This window comes from Pseudophryne corroboree, chromosome 4 (assembly GCF_028390025.1).
Source record: "Pseudophryne corroboree isolate aPseCor3 chromosome 4, aPseCor3.hap2, whole genome shotgun sequence".
Taxonomy (NCBI): domain Eukaryota; kingdom Metazoa; phylum Chordata; class Amphibia; order Anura; family Myobatrachidae; genus Pseudophryne; species Pseudophryne corroboree.
Window position 1 is genome coordinate 818,494,783 of NC_086447.1, and position 23,963 is coordinate 818,518,745.

At 49.6% G+C, this 23,963-nt stretch overlaps 1 protein-coding gene across 1 annotated transcript in view; it reads left to right on the forward strand.

The window, feature by feature from the left end:
* CCT4 (chaperonin containing TCP1 subunit 4) overlaps positions 1 to 23,963 on the forward strand; it is a 55,087-nt gene that overhangs the window by 5,782 nt on the left and 25,342 nt on the right. The window contains exons 2-3 of the mRNA XM_063918486.1: positions 8,103 to 8,155; positions 8,258 to 8,347. Of these exons, the coding sequence (XP_063774556.1) occupies positions 8,103 to 8,155; positions 8,258 to 8,347 (143 nt within the window). The remainder of the gene's footprint in view (positions 1 to 8,102; positions 8,156 to 8,257; positions 8,348 to 23,963) is intronic.

Genomic DNA, 23,963 nt, shown 5'->3' on the forward strand with positions numbered 1-23,963 from the left:
GGACTCAAGGTGGGGGGGTAGTCTCAAGAGTCTCAGCGCGCAGTGGGATCACTCGCAGGTTGACCCCTAGATAGTACAAGTATTATCCCAGGGGTACAGATTGGAGAGTCGAGACATCTTCTCCTCGCAGGTTTCTGAAGTCTGCTTTACCAACGGCTCCCTCCGACAGGGAGGCAGCATTGGAAACAATTCACAAGCTGTATATCCAGCAGGTGATAATCAAAGTACCCCTCCTACAACAAGGAAAAGGGTATTATTTTTCCACACTATATTGTGGTACTGACGCCAGACGGCTTGGTGAGACATAGTCTAAACTGAAATCTTTGAACACTTACATAAAAGGTTCAAATCGAGATGGAGTCACTCAGAGCAGTGATAGCGAACCGGAAAAAAGGGGACTATATGGTGTCCCTGGACATCAAGGATTACCTCCATGTCCAAATTTGCCCTTCTCAACAAGGGTACCTCTGGTTCGTGGTACAGAACTGTCAATATCAGTTTCAGACGATGCCGTTTGAATTATCCACGGCACCCCGGGCCTTTTACCAAGGTAATGGCCGAAAAGATGTTTCTTCAAAGAAAAAAGGCATCTAAATTATCCCTTACTTGGACGATATCCTGAAAAGGGCAAGTTCCAGAGAACAGTTGGAGGTCGGAAGAGCACTATCTAAAGTAGTTCTACGACAGCACGACTGGATTCTAAATATTCCAAGAATCGCAGCGGTTTTCCGACGATACGTCTGCTGTTCCTAGGAATGATTCTGGGCATAGTCCAGAAAAAGGTGTTCCTCCGGGAGGAAAAAGCCAAGGAGTTATTCGACCTAGTCAGAAACCTCCTAAAACCAGGCCAAGTATCAGTGCATCAATGCACAGGAGTCCTGGGAAAAATGGTGGCTTCTTACGAAGCGATTCCATTCGGCAGATCTCAGGGGATTTGCTGGACGAATGGTCCGGATCGCATTTTCAGATGCATCAGCGGATAATCCTGTCTCCAAGGACAAGGGTGTCTCTTCTGTGGGGGCTGCAGAGTGCTCATCTTTTAGAGGGCAGCACACTCAGCATTCAGGACTGTGTTCTGGGGACCACGGATACCAGCCTGAGAGGCTGGGGAGTAGTCACACAGGGAAAAAATTTCCAAGGAAGTGTGGTCAAGTCTGGAGACTTCTCTCCACATGAATATACTGGAGCTAAGGGCAATTTACAATGCTCTGAGCCTAGGAAGACTCCTGCTTCAAAGTCAACCGGTGCTGATCCAGTAGGACATCATCATGGCGGTCGCCCACGTTATCAGACGGGGCGACACAAGCAGGAGGGCAATGACAGCAAGGATTCTTCGCTGGGCGGAAAATCATGTGATAACACTGTCAGCAGTGTTCATTCCGGGAGTGGGCAACTGGGAAGATTTCCTCAGCATAAATGAATTCCACCCAGAAAAGTGGAAACTTAATCTGGAAGTTTCCACATGATTGTAAACCGTTGGGAAAGACCAAAGGTGGTTATGATGGCGTCCCACCTGAAGCGCCAGGTCAAGAGACACTCAGGCAATAGCTGGGACGCTCTGGTAACACCGTCGGTGTACCAGTCGGTGTATGTGTTCCATCCTCTGCTTTTCATACCCAATGTATTGAAAATGATAGGAAGGAGAGGAGTAAGAACTATACTCGTGGCTCCGGTTTGGCCAAGAAGGACTTGGTTCCCGGAACTTCAAGAGATACTAAGAAGGGTCTTGATTCGGCAAGAACCGTGTCTGTTCCGGGACTTACCGCAGCTGCGTTGACGCCAAGGCGGGTGAACGCCGGATCCTAAGGGAAAGAGGCATTCCGGAAGAGGTCATCCCTACCCTGGTCAGAGCCAGGAAGGAGGTGACCGCACAACATTATCACCACTTAGGTGAAAATATGTGCATGGGTGTGAGTCCAGGAAGGCTCCACGGAAGAATTTCAACTAGGTTAATTTCTACATTTCCTGCAAACAGGAGTGTCTATGGGTCTCAAATTGGGTCCATTAAGGTTCAAATTTCGGCCTGTTGTTTTTCTTCCAGAAAGAAATTCGCTTCAGTTCCTGAAGTCCAGAAGTTGTTAAGGGAGTACTGCATATACAGCCCCTTTGATGTCTCCAGTGGCACTGGGCGATCTCAACGTAGTTTTGGGATTCCTAAAAAATCACATTGGTTTAAACAACTCAAATCTGTGGATTTGATATATCTCACATGGAAAATGACCATGCTGTTGGTCCTGGCCTCGGCCAGGCGAGTGTCAGAATTGGCGGCTTTTATCTCACAAAGCCATATCTGATTGTCCATTCGGACAGAGCAAAGCTGCGGACTCGTCCCCAGTTTCTCCTTAAGGTGGTGTCAGCGTTTCACCTGAACCAGCTTATTGTGGTACCTGCGGCTACTAGGGACTTGGAGGACTCCAAGTTGCTGGATGTTATCAGGGCCCTGAAAATATAGTTTCCAGGTTGGCTGGAGTCAGGAAATCTGACTTGCTGTTTATCCTGTATGCACCCAACAATGCTGGGTGCTTCTGCTTCTAAGCAGTCGATTGCTCGTGGGATTGGTAGCACAATTCAACTTGCACATTCTGTGGCAGGCCTGCCACAGTTTAAATCTGTTAAGGCCCATTCCACAAGGAAGGTGGGCTCATCTTGGGCGGCTGCCCGAGGGGTCTCGGCATTACAACTTTGCCGAGCAGCTACGTGGTCGGGGGAGAACACGTTTGTAAAATTCTACAAATTTGATACCCTGGCAAAAGAGGACCTGGAGTTCTCTCATTCGGTGCTGCAGAGTCATCCGCACTCTCCCGCCCGTTTGGGAGCTTTGGTATAATCCCCATGGTCCTTTCAGGAACCCCAGCATCCACAAGGATGATAGAGAAAATAAGAATTTACTTACCGATAATTCTATTTCTCGGAGTCCGTAGTGGATGCTGGGCGCCCATCCCAAGTGCGGATTATCTGCAATACTTGTACATAGTTATTGCTAACTAAATCGGGTTATTGTTGTTGTGAGCCATCTTTTCAGAGGCTCCGCTGTTATCATACTGTTAACTGGGTTCAGATCACAGGTTGTACAGTGTGATTGGTGTGGCTGGTATGAGTCTTACCCGGGATTCAAAATTCCTCCCTTATTGTGTACGCTCGTCCGGGCACAGTACCTAACTGGAGTCTGGAGGAGGGTCATAGGGGGAGGAGCCAGTGCACACCACCTGATCGGAAAGCTTTACTTTTTGTGCCCTGTCTCCTGCGGAGCCGCTATTCCCCATGGTCCTTTCAGGAACCCCAGCATCCACTACGGACTCCGAGAAATAGAATTATCGGTAAGTAAATTCTTATTATTTCTACAACGGTTATTGGCAGCGTACCCTTTCCCGCCAGAGGATAGGTCACGCGGGGAAACACCCCATAGGGTAGATACAGCGCTTACACGCTTATCAGAAAAGGTGGCACTACCGTCTTCGGGTACGGCCGCCCTGAAGGAACCTGCTGATAGAAAGCAGGAGGTTACCCTATAAGATATGGTCACACACTAGGGCATTATATTGCGACCAGCCGTTGCTTCGGCATGGATGGGCAGTGCTCCCGCTGCGTGGTCAGATTCCCTGTCGGAAAATAACTATGGATAGGGACAATATTTTGCTGAAAATAGAGCATATAAAAGACGTGGTCTTATACATGCGTGATGCACAGAGGGATATTTGCCGGCTGGCATCAAAAATAAGCGCTAGGTCCATTGCCGCCAGACGGGGGTTATGGACTTGGCAATGGTCAGGCGATGCCGACTCGAATCGGCACATGGAAGTTGCCCTATAAGGGGGTAAAACTGTTTGGGGATAGTTTTTCAGACCTCGTTTCCACAGCTACTGCTGGGAAATTAATTTTTTTGCCACAGGCTACCCCACAACAAAAGAAAGCACCGTATCATCAAGTACAGTCCTTTCGGCCCCAGAAAAACAAGTGGGCTAGAGGCTCATCCTTTCTGCCGAGAGGCAAAGGTAGAGGGAAAAAGCTGCAACACACAGCTAGTTCCCAAGAGCTGAAGTCCTCCCTGCGTCCGGTAGGGCCACAGCATGGTGCTGGGGCTGCTCAGGCGGACCCGGGTACGGTGGGGGCCCGTCTCAGATATTTCAGCGGACAGTGGGCTCTCTCACATAGATCCCTGGGTCCTTCAAGTAGTATCTCAGGGGTACAGGCTGGAGTTTGAGACGTTCTTCCCCCCGCCGTTTCCTAAAATCTGCCTTACCGGCTCCTCCCTCTGCCAGGGAGACGGTGTTGGTGGATATTCAACACTATAATCACAACAAGTGATTGTCAAGGTGCCCCTTCTTCAGCAAGGAAGGGGTTACTATTCCACAGTGGTTGTGGTACCGCAACGGTTCGGTGAGACCCATCTTGAAATTAAAATACTTGAACTTTTATATCAGAAGATTCAAGTTCAAGATGGAATCGCTCAGGGCGCTTATTACGAGCCTGGACGAGGGGGATTACAGGGTCTCCCTGGACATCAAGGATGCGTACCTGCATGTCCCCATTCCCCCCCCCCCCCCTCACCAGGAGTACCTCAGATATGTGGTACAGGACTGTCACTATCAGTTCCAGACGCGGCCGTTGGAGTTGTCCACGGCACCGAAGGTCTTTACCTAGGTATTGGCCGAAGTGATGATACTCCTTCACAAGAAGGAAGTTTTTATTATCCCGTACTTGGACGATCTCCTGATAAAGGCGAGGTCCAAAGAACAGTTGGTAGTGGGGGTAGCACTCTCTCGGGAAGTGCTACAACAGCACGACTGGATTCTCAATATTCCAAAGTCACAGCTGGTCCCGACGACACGTCTTCTGTTCCTGGGAATGTTTCTGAACGCAGACCAGAAAAGAGTGTTTCTTCCAGTGGAAAAAGCCGAGGAGTTGTCATCTCTAGTCAGAGACATCCTAAAACCAGGACAGGTGTCGGTACATCAATGCACACGAGTCCTGGGAAAAATGGTAGCTTCGTACGAAGCATAATTCCATTCGGAAGACTCCACGCAAGGACGTTCCAGTGGGACCTGTGGGACTAATGGTCCGGGTCCCATGTACAGATACAACAGCGGATAACCCTGTCAGCAAGAAACAGGGTGTCGCTGCTGTGGTGGCTGCAGAGGGCTCATCTACTAGTGGGCCGCAGATTCGGAATACAGGACTGGGTCCTGGTGACCACGGATGCCAGCCTTCGGGGTTGGGGTGCAGTCACACAGGGAAGAAATTTCCAAGGAGATTTCGCTTCACATAAATATTCTGCAGCTAAGGGCCATTTACAATGCCCTAAGACAAGCAAGGCCCCTGCTTCAGAACCAGCCGGTACTGATCCAATCAGACGACATCACGGCGGTCGCCCATGTACACAGACAGGGCGGCACAAGAAGCAGGATGGCGATGGCAGAAGCCACAAGGATTCTCCGATGGGCGACCTACACCCAGGAGAATGGGGACTTCATCCAGAAGTTTTCCAAATGCGGGTAAACCGTTGGGAATGACCACGGGTGGACATGATGGCGTCCCGCCTCAACAAGAAGTTGAAAAGATATTGCGCCAGGTCAAGGGACCTTCAGGCGATCGCTGGGGACGCTCTAGTGACACCGTGGGTGTACCAGTCGGTTTATGTGTCTCCTCCTCTACCTCTCATACCCAAGGTACTGAGAATAATAAGAAGGCGAGGAGTGAAAACCATACTCGGGGTTCCGGATTGGCCATGAAGAGCTTGGTACCCGGAACTTCAAGAGATGCTGGCAGAGGACCCTTGGCCTCTGCCGCTCAGACAAGACCTGCTGCAGCAGGGACCCTGTCTGTTCCAAGACTTACCGCGGCTGCGTTTGACGGCATGGCGGTAGAAGACCGGATCCTAAAGGAAAAGGGTATTCCGAAGGAAGTCATCCCTACCCTGATCATAGCCAGGAAGGATGTCACCGCAAGACATTATCGCCGCGTTTGGCGAAAATTTGTTGCTTGGTGGGAGGCCATGAAGGCCCCGACGGAGGAATTTCAACTATGTCGATTCCTGCACTTCCTGCAAGCAGGGGTGACGTTTGGGCCTCAAATTGGGGTCCATCAAGGTCCAGATTTCGGCTCTGTCGATTTTCTTCCAGAAAAAACTGGCTTCACTGCCTGAAGTTCAGACTTTGGTTAAAGGAGTACTGCATATTCAGCCTCCTTTTGTGCCTCCTGTGGCACTTTTTGGATCTCAACGTGGTGTTGGATTTCCTAATGTCGCATTGGTTGAGCCACTTAAAACCATGGAGCTAAAGTATCTCGCGTGGAAAGTGGTCATGCTGTTGGCCTTGGCCTTGGCCAGGCGTGTGTCAGAATTGGCGGCTTTGTCATGTAAAAGGCCTTATCTGATTTTCTGTATGGATAGGGCAGAGTTGAGGACTCGTCCTCAGTTTCTCCCGAAGGTGGTCTCAGGTTTTCACTTGAACCAACCTATTGTGGTGCCTGCGGCTACTGGGGACTTGGAGGATTCCAAGTTGCTGGACGTAGTCAGAGCCCTGTAAATTTTATTTTTCCAGGACGGCTGGAGTCAGGAAAACTGACTCGCTGTTTATCCTGATGGCACCCAACAAGCTGGGTGCTCCTGCTTCTAGGCAGTCTATTGCGCGCTGGTTTTGTAGCACTATTCAGCTGGCGCATTCTGCGGTAGGATTACCGCAGCCTAAATCAATAAAAGCCCATTCCACAAGGACGGTGGGCTCATCTTGGGCGGCTGCCCGAGGGGTCTCGGCTTTACAACTTTGCCGAGCAGCTACTTGGTCAGGGGCAAACACGTTTGCAAAATTCTACGAATTGATTCCCTGGCTGAGGAGGACCTGGAGTTCTCTCATTCGGTGCTGCAGAGTCATCCGCACTCTCCCGCCCGTTTGGGAGCTTTGGTATAATCCCCATGGTCCTTACGGAGTTCCCAGCATCCACTAGGACGTCAGAGAAAATAAGAATTTACTTACCGATAATTCTATTTCTCGTAGTCCGTAGTGGATGCTGGGCGCCCATCCCAAGTGCGGATTGTCTGCAATACTTGTACATAGTTATTGTTAACTAATCGGGTTCTTGTTGTGAGCCATCTATTCAGAGGCTCCTCTGTTATCATGCTGTTAACTGGGTTTCATATCACAAGTTGTACGGTGTGATTGGTGTGGCTGGTATGAGTCTTACCCGGGATTCAAAATCCTTCCTTATTGTGTACGCTCGTCCGGGCACAGTATCCTAACTGAGGCTTGGAGGAGGGTCATAGGGGGAGGAGCCAGTGCACACCAGATAGTCCTAAAGCTTTCTTTAGATGTGCCCAGTCTCCTGCGGAGCCGCTATTCCCCATGGTCCTTACGGAGTGCCCAGCATCCACTACGGACTACGAGAAATAGAATTATCGGTAAGTAAATTCTTATTTTAAAGCTGCTTACTCAGTTGACCAGAATGCATTTCTACTTGTAGTGAATGCAAGTAAATCAGGCTGTTGAAAATGCTCCTCATTGCTGGTGTGACTAGGAATTGTGGTCATTGGGACTATGGTGGCCAATCCGGATCCCTGGATTTTGTCCCATAAAATTGCCTGGGATTCAATCCCGGGATTGGGCCTTCCAATCCCGGGGATTTCGGTATTAGGAAACCCCTTTGTTGTTTTTCAATGCTGGACAGTGCTGAGCTTCCTTAGGAGGCCCAGACGCTGCCCTGCTCCCGGCTGTGCACAGCGGTGTGCGATGGTCTGCGCAGCGCGACCTCTGACTTCATATCATGCTGCGCAGACAGCCACACACTGGCTGGACCTCAGCGCTGGCACGCACCGCTGCAGTAGGCGGCCCAACCTCCCACCCAGTGAGATGGGTATGTTTTTATGTGGTCTGGGCAGGGTGGGACAGTGGCGGACATTGCAAGGGAACGAATCCCGGGATTGAAAAAATTGATCCAGTGGGCTCCATTCCCATTTGCTGGCTTTTTTTGACCATATTAAAATCCTGATTTGACAGCAGTGGGTATAAACCTTCATTGTGCTGCTTGCACACATTAGGGTACCTGAAAATATAAATGTACAAGTACTGGAATATATGTACAGAGGTCATTTTCTAACTTGTCTGTTTTAGCTGTTGCTGATGCCGTTAGAACTAGCCTTGGACCAAAGGGTATGGACAAAATGGTAAGTTAATATTTCCCATATATCTTGTTAAACAAACAAACAAAAAAAACAACCTTTTAGATGCCACTCTTGTTTCATTGTGTTTTTCTCCGCATGCTTAAGATTCAAGATGGTAAAGGGGATGTCACTATCACAAATGATGGAGCAACGATTTTGAAGCAAATGCAAGTCCTGCACCCAGCAGCTAAGATGGTGAGTTGGCTTTTATACTTCTGTGGTCATTAGTCTATGAACCTGCAGTTTGTGTATCGTTTTGTAAACAGAAGTGATTGTTACACTTGTATAGCTGTTAATGTTCTACTGTTTTGTATGAAGTCCGTAAGGGGTAAATGTGTAGGTTGATTGACCCAAACTATAGATTAAGGGTTTAGCTAATTGAAGGGTTGTCTTCTATTCTGGAGGATAAAAAATGAATTCCAAATTGTAGCAGTTTTAGTTGCTGGATATGACTAGTGGATGCCCACAGATACACAGTCCAATAATTCTCTGGTTTACATGATCTGTTGTGTGATATATTATTCTGACATGGATTGGAACTATATATCATACACATTGTATAGTGTGTGGAACTATACATCATACACATTGTATAGGGTGTACCCCCAATCCGTTGTTCATTGAATCTTCCCATAGGATGTGCTATACATCCAATGGTACAATTTCTTTTTCTCTAACGTCCTAGTGGATGCTGGGAACTCCGTAAGGACCATGGGGAATAGCGGGCTCCGAAGGGGGCTGGGCACTCTAGAAAGATTTGACTACCTGGTGTGCACTGGCTCCTCCCACTATGACCCTCCTCCAAGCCTCAGTTAGATTTCGTGCCCGGCCGAGGTTGGATGCACACTAGGGGCTCTCCTGAGCCCTTAGAAAGAAAGTATAGTTTTAGGTTTTTTATTTTCAGTGAGACCTGCTGGCAACAGGCTCACTGCAGCGAGGGACTAAGGGGAGAAGAAGCGAACTCGCCTGCTTGCAGCCGGATTGGGCTTCTTAGGCTACTGGACACCATTAGCTCCAGAGGGATCGACCGCAGGCCCAGTCCTTGGTGTTCGGTCCCGGAGCCGCGCCGCCGTCCCCCTTACAGAGCCAGAAGCAAGAAGAGGTCCGGAAAAACGGCGGCAGAAGAAATCAGTCTTCACCAAGGTAGCGCACAGCACTGCAGCTGTGCGCCATTGCTCCTCATGCACACTTCACACTCCGGTCACTGAGGGTGCAGGGCGCTTGGGGGGGGGCGCCCTGAGCAGCAATAAAAACACCTTGGCTGGCAAAAATACCACAATATATAGCCCCAGAGGCTATATATGTGGTAAATACCCCTGCCAGAATCCAGAAAAAAGCGGGAGAATAGGCCGCGGAAAAGGGGCGGAGCTATCTCCCTCAGACACACTGGCGCCATTTCTCCTTCACAGATCCGCTGGAAGAAAGCTCCCTGGCTCTCCCCTGCAGTCTACACTACAGAACAGGGTAAAAACAGAGAGGGGGGGGGCACTAAATTTGGGCGCAATATATATATATAATATAAAAAGCAGCTATAGGGGACATAACTCAGTTAGTCCCTGCATTATATAGCGCTCTGGTGTGTGCTGGCATACTCTCACTCTGTCCCCCCAAAGGGCTTTTGTGGGTCCTGTCCTCATTCGGAGCATTCCTTGTGTGTGTGCGGTGTGTCGGTACGGCTGTGTCGACATGTTTGATGAGGATAATGATGTGGAGGCAGAGCAGATGCCTTTAGAAGGGATGTCACCCCCTGCGGGGCAGACACCTGAGTGGATGGGCTTATGGAAAGTAATGAGTGCACGTATAGACTCCTTATATAAGAAAATCGACGACATGCCAAATGTGGGACAGCCGACTTCTCAGCTCGTGCCTGCCCAGGCGTCGCATGGGTCGTCAGGGGCTCTAAAACGCCCGCTACCTCAAGCAGACCCAGATGTCGACACTGATACTGACACCAGTGTCGACGACGATGAGTCAAACCTGATGCCCACTAAGGCCATTCACTGCATGATTGAGGCAATGAAAGAGGTGTTAAACATTTCTGATATAACTACAGGTACCACTAAAAAGGGTATTATGTTTGGAGAGAAAAAACTACCCGTAGTTTCTCTGACGTCCTAGTGGATGCTGGGAACTCCGAAAGGACCATGGGGAATAGCGGCTCCGCAGGATACTGGGCACAAAAGAAAAAGCTTTAGGACTACCTGGTGTGCACTGGCACCTCCCCCTATGACCCTCCTCCAAGCCTCAGTTAGATTTTTGTGCCCGAACGAGAAGGGTGCACACTAGGTGGATCTCCTGAGCTGCTTAGTGAAAAAGTTTAAGTATAGGTTTTTTATTTTCAGTGAATCCTGCTGGCAACAGGTTCACTGCACCGAGGGACTAAGGGGAGAAGAAGCGAACTCACCTGCGTGCAGAGTGGATTGGGCTTCTTAGGCTACTGGACATTAGCTCCAGAGGGACGATCACAGGCCCAGCCATGGATGGGTCCCAGAGCCGCGCCGCCGGCCCCCTTACAGAGCCAGAAGACTGAAGAGGTCCGGAAAATCGGCGGCAGAAGACGTCCTGTCTTCAATAAGGTAGCGCACAGCACCGCAGCTGTGCGCCATTGCTCTCAGCACACTTCACACTCCGGTCACTGAGGGTGCAGGGCGCTGGGGGGGGGCGCCCTGAGACGCAATAAAAACACCTTAGATGGCAAAAAATACGTCACATATAGCTCCTGGGCTATATGGATGCATTTAACCCCTGCCAATTTTTCCTTAAAAAAGCGTGAGAGGCCGCCGAGAAGGGGGCGGAGCCTATCTCCTCAGCACACTGGCGCCATTTTCCCTCAGCTCCGTTGGAGGGAAGCTCCCTGACTCTCCCCTGCAGTCCTGCACTACAGAAACAGGGTAAAACAAGAGAGGGGGGGCACTAATTTGGCAGATAAATCTATACAGCAGCTATATAAGGGAAAAACACTTATATAAGGTTACCCCTGTATATATATATATATATAGCTAGCGCTCTGGTGTGTGCTGGCAAACTCTCCCTCTGTCTCCCCAAAGGGCTAGTGGGGTCCTGTCCTCTATCAGAGCATTCCCTGTGTGTGTGCTGTGTGTCGGTACGTTGTGTCGACATGTATGAGGAGGAAAATGGTATGGAGGCGGAGCAATTGCCTGTAATAGTGATGTCACCCCCTAGGGAGTCGACACCTGACTGGATGGTCTTATGGAAGGAATTACGTGATAGTGTCAGCACTTTACAAAAGACTGTTGACGACATGAGACAGCCGGCAAATCAGTTATTACCTGTACAGGCGTCTCAAACACCGTCAGGGGCTCTAAAGCGCCCGTTACCTCAGATGGTCGACACAGACCCAGACACGGACACTGACTCCAGTGTCGACGGTGAGGAAACAAACGTATTTTCCAGTAGGGCCACACGTTACATGATCACGGCAATGAAGGAGGTTTTGAACATTTCTGATACTACAAGTACCACAAAAAAGGGTATTATGTGGGGTGTGAAAACTACCCGTAGTTTTTCCTGAATCGGATGAATTAAATGAAGTGTGTGATGAAGCGTGGGTTTCCCCCGATAAAAACCTGCTAATTTCTAAAAAATTATTGGCATTATACCCTTTCCCGCCAGAGGTTAGGGCGCGTTGGGAAACACCCCCTAGGGTAGATAAGGCGCTCACACGCTTATCAAAACAAGTGGCGTTACCGTCTCCTGATACGGCCGCCCTCAAGGAACCAGCTGATAGGAAGCTGGAAAATATCCTAAAAAGTATATACACACACATACTGGTATTATACTGCGACCAGCAATCGCCTCAGCCTGGATGTGCAGTGCTGGGGTGGCTTGGTTGGATTCCCTGACTGAAAATATTGATACCCTGGACAGGGACAGTATATTATTGACTATAGAGCATTTAAAGGATGCATTTCTATATATGCGAGATGCACAGAGGGATATTTGCACTCTGGCATCAAGAGTAAGTGCGCTGTCCATTTCTGCCAGAAGAGGGTTATGGACGCGACAGTGGTCAGGTGATGCGGATTCCAAACGGCATATGGAAGTATTGCCGTATAAAGGGGAGGAGTTATTTGGGGTCGGTCTATCGGACCTGGTGGCCACGGCAACGGCTGGGAAATCCACCTTTTTACCCCAGGTCACCTCTCAGCAGAAAAAGACACCGTCTTTTCAGGCTCAGTCCTTTCGTCCCCATAAGGGCAAGCGGGCAAAAGGCCACTCATATCTGCCCCGGGGCAGAGGAAGGGGAAAAAGACTGCAGCAGGCAGCCTCTTCCCAGGAACAGAAGCCCTCCCCCGCTTCTGCCAAGTCCTCAGCATGACGCTGGGGCCTTACAAGCGGACTCGGTCACGGTGGGGGCCCGTCTCAAGAATTTCAGCGCGCAGTGGGCTCACTCGCAAGTGGACCCCTGGATCCTGCAGGTAGTATCTCAGGGGTACAAATTGGAATTCGAGACGTCTCCCCCTCGCCGGTTCCTGAAGTCTGCTTTACCAACGTCTCCCTCCGACAGGGAGGCGGTATTGGAAGCCATTCACAAGCTGTATTCCCAGCAGGTGATAATCAAGGTACCCCTCCTACAACAGGGAAAGGGGTATTATTCCACGCTGTTTGTGGTACCGAAGCCGGACGGCTCGGTGAGACCTATTTTAAATCTGAAATCCTTGAACACTTACATACAAAGGTTCAAATTCAAGATGGAGTCACTCGGAGCAGTGATAGCGAACCTGGAAGAAGGGGACTATATGGTGTCTCTGGACATCAAGGATGCTTACCTCCATGTCCCAATTTGCCCTTCTCACCAAGGGTACCTCAGGTTTGTGGTACAGAACTGTCACTATCAGTTTCAGACGCTGCCGTTTGGATTGTCCACGGCACCCCGGGTCTTGACCAAGGTAATGGCCGAAATGATGATTCTTCTTCGAAGAAAAGGCGTCTTAATTTCTCTGACGTCCTAGTGGATGCTGGGAACTCCGTAAGGACCATGGGGAATAGCGGCTCCGCAGGAGACTGGGCACATCTAAAGAAAGCTTTAGGACTAGCTGGTGTGCACTGGCTCCTCCCCCTATGACCCTCCTCCAAGCCTCAGTTAGATTTCTGTGCCCGACGAGAAGGGTGCACACTAGGGGCTCTCCTGAGCTCTTTGTGAAAGTTTTAGTTTAGGTTTATTATTTTCAGTGAGACCTGCTGGCAACAGGCTCACTGCATCGTGGGACTAAGGGGAGAAGAAACGGACTCACCTGCGTGCAGAGTGGATCGGGTTTCTTAGGCTACTGGACATTAGCTCCAGAGGGACGATCACAGGTTCAGCCTGGGTCCCGGAGCCGCGCCGCCGGCCCCCTTACAGAGCCAGAAGAGCGAAGAGGTCCGGTGAAATCGGCGGCAGAAGACGATCCTGTCTTCAGATAAGGTAGCGCACAGCACCGCAGCTGTGCGCCATTGCTCTCAGCACACTTCACACTCCGGTCACTGAGGGTGCAGGGCGCTGGGGGGGCAGCGCCCTGAGACGCAATAAATCGATTAAAACCTTATATGGCTAAAATAAATGCATCACATATAACTCCTGGGCTATATGGATGCATTTAACCCCTGCCAAAACATATAAAAAAAACGGATGATAAGGCTGCCGAGAAGGGGGCGGAGCCTATCTCCTCAGCACACTGGCGCCATTTTCCCTCACAGCTCAGTTGGAGGGAAGCTCCCTGGCTCTCCCCTGCAGTCACTACACTACAGAAAGGGGTTAAAAAAGAGAGGGGGGCACAAATTAGGCGCAGTATAAACAATACAGCAGCTATAAAGGGAAAAACACTTATATAAGGTTATCCCTGTGTGTGTGTGTGTGTATGTATATATATATATATATATATATATATATATATATATATATATATATATATATATATAGCTATAGCGCTCTGGTGTGTGCTGGCAAACTCTCCCTCTGTCTCCCCAAAGGGCTAGTGGGTCCTGTCCTCTATCAGAGCATTCCCTGTGTGTCGGTACGTTGGTGTCGACATGTATGAGGAGAAAAATGATGTGGAGACGGAGTAGAGTGTCTGTAATAGTGTTGTCACCCCCTAGGGGGTCGACACCTGAGTGGATGTACTGTTGAAATTGCGTTACAGTGTCGGCTTTGTATAAAAGACAGTGGTTGACATGAGACAGCCGGCTACTCAGCTTGTGCATGTCCAGACGTCTCATACAGGGGCTTTAAAGCGCCCGTTACCTCAGATACAGACGCCGACACGGATACTGACTCCTGTGTCGACGGTGAAGAGACGACCGTGATTTCCAATAGGGCCACACATTGCATGATTGATGCAATGGAAAATGTTTACACTTTTCTGATAATATGAATACCACCAAAAAAGGGGTATTATGTTTGGTGAGGAAAAACTTCCTGTAGTTTTCCTGAATCTGAAAAATAAAATGAGGTGTGTGATGATGCGTGGGTTTCCCCCCGATGACAATTGATAATTCTAAAAAGTTATTGGCAGTATACCTTTTCCCGCCAGAGGTTAGGGTGCGTTGGGAAACACCCCCTACAGGGGATAAGGCGCTCACACGCTTGTAAGAACAAGGGCTCTACCCTCTCTTGAGATGGCCGCCCTTAAGGATCCTGCTGATAAAAAGCAGGAGGGTATCCTAAAATGTATTTACACACATACTGGTGTTACACTGCGACCAGCAATCGCCTCAGCCTGGATGTGCAGTGCTGGGTTGGCGTGGTCGGATTCCCTGACTGGAAATATTGATATCCTAGATAAGGACAGTATATTATTGCCTATAGAGCAATTAAAAGATGCATTTCTATATATGCATGATGCACAGCGGAATATTTGCCGACTGGCATCAAGTATAAGTGCGTTGTATTCTACCAGTAAAGTGGTCAGGGATTCCAAACGGCATTTGGAAGTATTGCCTTAAAAAAGGGGATGTACCCTAGGTCGCCTCTCAAAATAAGACGCCGTATTATCAGGCGCAGTCCTGGTTGGCAAGCGGACAAAAGGGTTCCTCTTTTCTGCTCGTGACAGAGGGAGAGAAAAATGGCTGCAGAGATCAGCCAGTTCCCAGGAACAGAAACCCTTTTCCGCCTCTGCCAAGCCCTCAGTATGACGCTAGGGCTTTACAAGTTCAGGCACGGTGGGGGCCCGTTCTCAGTGAATTTCAGTGCGCAGTGGGCTCACTCGCAAGTAGACCCCTGGATCCTTCAGGTAATATTTCAGGGGTACAAATTGGAATTCGAGACGTATTCCCCTCGCCGTTTCCAAAAGTCTGTTTTACCGACGTCTCCCGCTGACAGGGAGGCAGTTTTGGAAGCCATTCACAAGCTGTATTCCCAGCAGGTGATAATTAAGGTACCCCTCCTGCAACAGGGAACGGGGTATTATTCCACACTATTGTGGTACCGAAGCCAGACGGCTCGGTGAGACCGATTTTTAAAATCTAAAATCTTTGAACACTTACAGAGGTTCAAATTCAAAATTGAGTCACTCAGAGCAGTGATTGCAAACCTAGAAGAAGGGGACTACATGATGTCTCGGGACATCAAGGAGGCTTACCTTCATGTCAAAATTTGCCCTTCTCACCAAGGGTATCTCAGGTTATGGTACAGAACTGTCACTATCAGTTCAGACGCTGCCGTAGGGATGGTCCACGGCACCCCGGGTCTTTACTGAAGTAATGACCGAAATGATGATATTCCTTCGAAGGAAGGGAATTTTAGTTATCCCTTACTTGGACGATTCCCTGATAACGGTAAGATCCAGAGAACAGTTGGAGGTCGGTGTAGCACTATCTCAGGTAGTGTTGCGGCAGCACGAGTGGATTCTCAATATGCAAAAATCGCAGCTGGTTCCGACGACTTGTCTTCTGTTCCTAGGGATGATCCTGGACACAGTCCAGAAAGACGGTGTTTCTCCCGGAGGAGAAAGCCAGGGAGTTATCCGAGCTAGTCAGGAACCTCTGAAAACCGAACCAAGTCTCAGTGCATCAATGCACAAGGGTTCTGGGTAAAAATGGTGGCTTCCTACGAAGCAATCCCATTCGGCAGATTCCACACAAGAACTTTCCAGTGGAACCTACTGGACAAATGGTCCGGGTCGCATCTTCAGATGCATCAGCGGATAACCCTGTCACCAAGGACAAGGGTGTCCCTCCTGTGGTGGTTGCAGAGTGCTCATCTTCTAGAGGGCCGCAGATTCGGCATTCAGGACTGGGTCCTGGTGACCACGGATGCCAGCCTGCAAGGCTGGGGAGCAGTCACACAGGGAAAAAATATCCAGGGCTTATGGTCAAGCCTGGAGACATCACTTCACATAATATCCTGGAACTAAGGGCCATTTACAATGCCCTAAGTCAAGCAAAGCCTCTGCTTCAGGGTCAACCGGTATTGATCCAGTCGGACAACATCACGGCTGTCGCCCACGTAAACAGACAGGGCGGCACAAGAAGCAGGAGGGCAATGGCAGAAGCTGCAAGGATTCTCAGCTGGGCGGAAAATCATGTGATAGCACTGTTAGCAGTGTTCATTCCGGGAGTGGACAACTGGGAAGTAGACTTCCTCAGCAGACACGACCTCCACCCGGGGGAGTGGGGACTTCACCCAGAAGTCTTCCAACTGATTGTAAACCGTTGGGAAAAACCAAAGGTGGACATGATGGCGTCCCGTCTTAACAAGAAACTGGACAGATATTGCACAAGGTCAAGGGACCCTCAGGCAATAGCGGTGGACGCTCTGGTGACACCGTGGGTGTACCAGTCAGTGTATGTGTTCCCTCCTCTGCCTCTCATACCAAAAGTACTGAGAATCATAAGAAGGAGAGGAGTAAGAACGATACTCGTGGTTCCGGATTGGCCAAGAAGGACTTGGTACCCGGAACTTCAAGAGATGCTCACGGAAGACCCGTGGCCTCTACCTTTAAGAAAGGACCTGCTCCAGCAGGGGCCTTGTCTGTTCCAAGACTTACCGCGGCTGCGTGTGACGGCATGGCGGTTGAACGCCGGATCCTGAAGGAAAAAGGCATTCCAGATGAAGTCATCCCTACCCTGGTCAAAGCCAGGAAGGATGTAACCGCAAAACATTATCACCGCATTTGGCGAAAATATGTTGCGTGGTGTGAGGCCAAGAAGGCCCCTACAGAGGAATTTCAACTAGGTCGTTTCCTCCATTTCCTGCAGACAGGACTGTCTATGGGCCTAAAATTAGGGTCCATTAAGGTTCAAATTTCGGCCCTGTCGATTTTCTTCCAGAAAGAACTGGCTTCAGTACCTGAAGTTCAGACATTTGTAAAAGGGGTACTGCATATACAACCTCCTTTTGTGCCTCCAGTGGCACCTTGGGATCTCAATGTTGTTTTGAGGTTCCTTAAGTCACATTGGTTTGAACCACTCACCACTGTGGACTTAAAATATCTCACATGGAAGGTGACGATGCTGTTAGCCCTGGCTTCAGCCAGGCGTGTGTCAGAATTGGCGGCTTTATCATATAAAAGCCCTTACTTAATTTTTCATTCTGACAGGGCAGAATTGAGGACTCGTCCTCAATTTCTCCCTAAGGTGTTTTCTGCTTTTCACATGAACCAACCTATTGTGGTGCCTGCGGCTACTAGGGACTTGGAGGACTCCAAGTTACTTGACGTTGTCAGGGCCCTGAAAATATATGTTTCCAGGACGGCTGGAGTCAGAAAGTCTAACTCGCTGTTTATCCTGTATGCACCCAACAAGCTGGGTGCTCCTGCTTCTAAGCAGACTATTGCTCGTTGGATTTGTAGTACAATTCAGCTTGCACATTCTGTGGCAGGCCTGCCACAGCCAAAATCTGTAAAAGCCCATTCCACAAGGAAAGTGGGCTCATCTTGGGCGGCTGCCCGAGGAGTCTCGGCTTTACAACTTTGCCGAGCAGCTACTTGGTCAGGGGCAAACACGTTTGCTAAATTCTACAAATTTGATACCCTGGCTGAGGAGGACCTGGAGTTCTCTCATTCGGTGCTGCAGAGTCATCCGCACTCTCCCGCCCGTTTGGGAGCTTTGGTATAATCCCCATGGTCCTTTCGGAATTCCCAGCATCCACTAGGACGTCAGAGAAAATAAGAATTTACTTACCGATAATTCTATTTCTCATAGTCCGTAGTGGATGCTGGGCGCCCATCCCAAGTGCGGATTGTCTGCAATACTTGTACATAGTTATTGTTAACTAAATCGGGTTATTGTTGTTGTGAGCCATCTTTTCAGAGGCTCCTTCGTTGTTATCATACTGTTAACTGGGTTCAGATCACAAGTTGTACGGTGTGATTGGTGTGGCTGGTATGAGTCTTACCCGGGATTCAATATCCTTCCTTATTATGTACGCTCGTCCGGGCACAGTATCCTAACTGAGGCTTGGAGGAGGGTCATAGGGGGAGGAGCCAGTGCACACCAGCTAGTCCTAAAGCTTTCTTTAGATGTGCCCAGTCTCCTGCGGAGCCGCTATTCCCCATGGTCCTTACGGAGTTCCCAGCATCCACTACGGACTATGAGAAATAGAATTATCGGTAAGTAAATTCTTATTTATCCCTTACTTGGACGATCTCCTGATAAGGGCAAGGTCCAGAGAACAGTTAGAGGTCGGAGTAGCACTATCTCAAGTAGTACTACGACAGCACGGGTGGAATCTAAATATTCCAAAATCGCAGCTGATTCCGACGACATGTCTGCTGTTCCTAGGGATGATTCTGGACACAGTCCAGAAAAAGGTGTTTCTCCCGGAGGAGAAAGCCAGGGAGTTATCCGACCTAGTCAGGAACCTCCTAAAACCAGGCCAAGTGTCAGTGCATCAATGCACAAGGGTCCTGGGAAAAATGGTGGCTTCTTACGAAGCGATTCCATTCGGCAGATTCCACGCAAGAACTTTTCAGTGGGATCTGCTGGACAAATGGTCCGGATCGCATCTTCAAATGCATCAGCGGATAACCCTGTCTCCAAGGACAAGGGTGTCTCTCCTGTGGTGGTTGCAGAGTGCTCATCTTCTAGAGGGCCGCAGATTCGGCATTCAGGACTGGGTCCTGGTGACCACGGATGCCAGCCTGAGAGGCTGGGGAGCAGTCACACAGGGAAGAAATTTCCAGGGCTTGCGGTCAAGCATGGAAACGTCACTTCACATAAATATCCTAGAACTAAGGGCCATTTACAATGCCCTAAGTCAGGCAAGGCCTCTGCTGCAGGGTCAGCCGGTGTTGATCCAGTCGGACAACATCACGGCAGTCGCCCACGTAAACAGACAGGGCGGCACAAGAAGCAGGAGGGCAATGACGGAAGTTGCAAGGATTCTTCGCTGGGCGGAAAATCATGTGATAGCACTGTCAGCAGTGTTCATTCCGGGAGTGGACAACTGGGAAGCAGACTTCCTCAGCAGACACGACCTCCACCCGGGGGAGTGGGGACTTCACCAAGAAGTCTTCCACATGATTGTGAACCGTTGGGAAAAACCAAAGGTGGACATGATGGCGTCCCGCTTCAACAAAAAACTGGACAGATATTGCGCCAGGTCAAGGGACCCTCAGGCAATAGCTGTGGACGCTCTGGTAACACCGTGGGTGTACCAGTCAGTGTATGTGTTCCCTCCTCTGCCTCTCATACCCAAGGTACTGAGAATCATAAGAAGGAGAGGAGTAAGGACTATACTCGTGGCTCCGGATTGGCCAAGAAGGACTTGGTACCCGGAACTTCAAGAGATGCTCACGGAGGACCCGTGGCCTCTACCTCTAAGAAAGGACCTGCTCCAGGAGGGACCCTGTCTGTTCCAAGACTTACCGCGGCTGCGTTTGACGGCATGGCGGTTGAACGCCGGATCCTGAAGGAAAAAGGCATTCCGGATGAAGTCATCCCTACCCTGATCAAAGCCAGGAAGGTTGTAACTGTGCAACATTATCACCGTATTTGGCGTAAATATGTTGCGTGGTGTGAGGCCAGGAAGGCCCCTACAGAGGAATTTCAACTGGGTCGTTTCCTGCATTTCCTGCAAACAGGACTGTCTATGGGCCTAAAATTAGGGTCCATTAAGGTTCAAATTTCGGCCCTGTCGATATTCTTCCAGAAAGAACTAGCTTCAGTTCCTGAAGTTCAGACGTTTGTCAAGGGGGTACTGCATATACAGCCTCCTTTTGTGGCACCTTGGGATCTCAATGTAGTTTTGGGGTTCCTAAAATCACATTGGTTTGAACCACTCACCACTGTGGACTTAAAATATCTCACATGGAAAGTGGTAATGCTGTTAGCCCTGGCTTCAGCCAGGCGTGTCTCAGAATTGGCGGCTTTATCCTATAAAAGCCCTTACCTAATTTTTCATACGGACAGGGCAGAATTGAGGACTCGTTTCTCCCTAAGGTGGTTTCAGCGTTTCACTTAAACCAGCCTATTGTGGTACCTGCGGCTACTAGGGACTTGGAGGATTCCAAGTTGCTGGACGTAGTCAGGGCCCTGAAAATATGTTTCCAGGACGGCTGGAGTCAGAAAATCTGACTCGCTGTTTATCCTGTATGCACCCAACAAGCTGGGTGCTCCTGCTTCTAAGCAGACTATTGCTCGTTGGATTTGTAGTACAATTCAGCTTGCACATTCTGTGGCAGGCCTGCCACAGCCAAAATCTGTAAAAGCCCATTCCACAAGGAAAGTGGGCTCATCTTGGGCGGCTGCCCGAGGGGTCTCGGCTTTACAACTTTGCCGAGCAGCTACTTGGTCAGGGGCAAACACGTTTGCTAAATTCTACAAATTTGATACCCTGGCTGAGGAGGACCTGGAGTTCTCTCATTCGGTGCTGCAGAGTCATCCGCACTCTCCCGCCCGTTTGGGAGCTTTGGTATAATCCCCATGGTCCTTTCGGAGTTCCCAGCATCCACTAGGACGTCAGAGAAAATAAGAATTTACTTACCGATAATTCTATTTCTCATAGTCCGTAGTGGATGCTGGGCGCCCATCCCAAGTGCGGATTGTCTGCAATACTTGTACATAGTTATTGTTACAAAAATCGGGTTATTATTGTTGTGAGCCATCTTTTCAGAGGCTCCTCTGTTATCATGCTGTTAACTGGGTTCAGATCACAAGTTGTACGGTGTGATTGGTGTGGCTGGTATGAGTCTTACCCGGGATTCAAAATCCTTCCTTATTGTGTACGCTCGTCCGGGCACAGTTTCCTAACTGAGGCTTGGAGGAGGGTCATAGGGGGAGGAGCCAGTGCACACCAGGTAGTCCTAAAGCTTTTACTTTTGTGCCCAGTCTCCTGCGGAGCCGCTATTCCCCATGGTCCTTTCGGAGTTCCCAGCATCCACTACGGACTATGAGAAATAGAATTATCGGTAAGTAAATTCTTATTTTTTTCCCCCCATCAGATGAATTAAATGAAGTGTGTGAAGAAGAGTGGGCTTTCCCTGATAAAAAATTGGTAATTCCTAAGAAGGTACTAATGGCGTTCCCTTTCCCGCCAGAGGATAGGGCACGTTGGGAAACACCCCCTAGAGTGGATAAAGCGCTCACACGTTTGTCTAAAAAGGTGGCACTACCGTCTCCGGATACGGCCGCCCTCAAGGAACCTGCTGATAGAAAGCAGGAGGCGATCCTGAAGTCTGTATATACACACACAGGCATTATACTTAGGCCAGCTATTGCGTCAGCTTGGATGTGCAGTGCTGCCGCTGCATGGTCAGATAAACTGTCAGAAAATATTGACACATTAGATAGAGACACGATCCTGTTAACCATAGACCATATAATAGACTCAGTCTTATATATGAGAGATGCACAGAGGGAAATCTGCCGACTGGCATCTAAAGTAAGTGCATTGTCCATTTCTGCTAGGAGAGGCTTATGGACTCGCCAGTGGACAGGAGATGCAGATTCAAAAAAGCACATGGAAGTGTTACCATATAAGGGTGAGGAATTATTTGGGGATGGTCTCTCGGACCTAGTTTCTACAGCAACGTCTGGGAAGTCAGCATTTTTACCCCATGTCCCCTCACAGCCTAAGAAGGCGCCGTTTTATCAGGTTCAGTCCTTTCGGACCCAGAAAAACAGGCGTGGAAAAGGCGGGTCTTTTCTGTCCAGAGGCAGAGGTAGGGGAAAAAGGCTGCAACAAACAGCAGGTTTCCAGGAGCAAAAGTCCTCCCCCGCTGCTTCTTCCAAGTCCGCCGCATGACGGTGGGGCTCCACAGGCGGAGCCAGGTACGGTGGGGGGTCGCCTCAAAAATTTCAGCGATCAGTGGGTTCGCTCACAGGTGGATCCCTGGATTCTGCAAATAGTATCTCAGGGGTACAAGCTGGAATTCGAGGCGTCCCCACCCCACCGGTTCCTAAAATCTGCCTTGCCGATTGCTCCCTCAGACAGGGAGGCGGTGCTAGCGGCAATTCACAAGCTGTATTCCCAGCAGGTGATAATCAAGGTACCCCTACTTCAACAAGGCCGGGGTTAATATTCCACACTATTTGTGGTACCGAAACCGGACGGTTCGGTGAGACCCATTCTAAATTTGAAATCCTTGAACACATACATAAAGAAATTCAAGTTCAAGATGGAATCGCTCAGGGCGGTTATTGCAAGCCTGGACGAGGGGGATTACATGGTATCCCTGGACATCAAGGATGCTTACTTGCATGTCCCCATTTACCATCCTCACCAGGAGTACCTCAGATTTGTGGTACAGGATTGCCATTACCAATTCCAGACGCTGCCGTTTGGACTGTCCACGGCACCGAGGGTATTTACCAAGGTTATGGCGGAAATGATGATACTCCTTCGAAGAAAGGGAGTTTTAATTATCCCGTACTTGGACGATCTCCTAATAAAAGCGAGGTCCAAGGAACAGTTGTTGGTGGGAGTAGCACTATCTCAGGAAGTGCTGCACCAGCACGGCTGGATTCTGAATATCCCAAAGTCACAGCTGGTTCCGACGACACGGCTACTGTTCCTGGGTATGATTCTGGATACAGTCCAGAGAAAAGTGTTTCTCCCGGAGGAGAAAGCCAGGGAGTTGTCATCTCTAGTCAGAGACCTCCTGAAACCAAAACAGGTATCAGTGCATCGCTGCACGCGGGTCCTGGGAAAGATGGTGGCTTCTTACGAAGCAATTCCCTTCGGCAGGTTCCATGCCAGAATCTTTCAGTGGGACCTGTTGGACCAGTGGTCCGGATCGCATCTTCAGATGCATCGCTTAATAACCCTGTCTCCAAGAACCAGGGTGTCTCTACTGTGGTGGCTGCAGAGTGCCCATCTTCTAGAGGGCCGCAGGTTCGGCATACAGGACTGGGTCCTGGTGACCACGGATGCCAGCCTTCGAGGCTGGGGGGCAGTCACACAGGGAAGAAACTTCCAAGGACTATGGTCGAGTCAGGAGACTTCCCTTCACATAAATATTCTGGAACTAAGGGCCATCTACAATGCCCTAAGTCAAGCAAAATCCCTGCTCCTACACCAGCCGGTGCTGATCCAGTCAGACAACATCACGGCAGTCTCCCATGTAAATCGACAGGGCGGCACAAGAAGCAGGATGGCGATGGCAGAAGCCACAAGAATTCTCCGATGGGCGGAGAATCATGTACTAGCACTGTCAGCAGTGTTCATTCCGGGAGTGGACAACTGGGAAGCAGACTTCCTCAGCAGACACGACCTCCACCCGGGAGAGTGGGGACTTCATCCAGAAGTCTTCCAGATGCTGGTAAACCGTTGGGAAAAACCACAGGTGGACATGATGGCGTCCCACCTCAACAAAAAGTTAAAAAGATATTGCGCCAGGTCATGGGACCCTCAGGCGATAGTTGTGGACGCTCT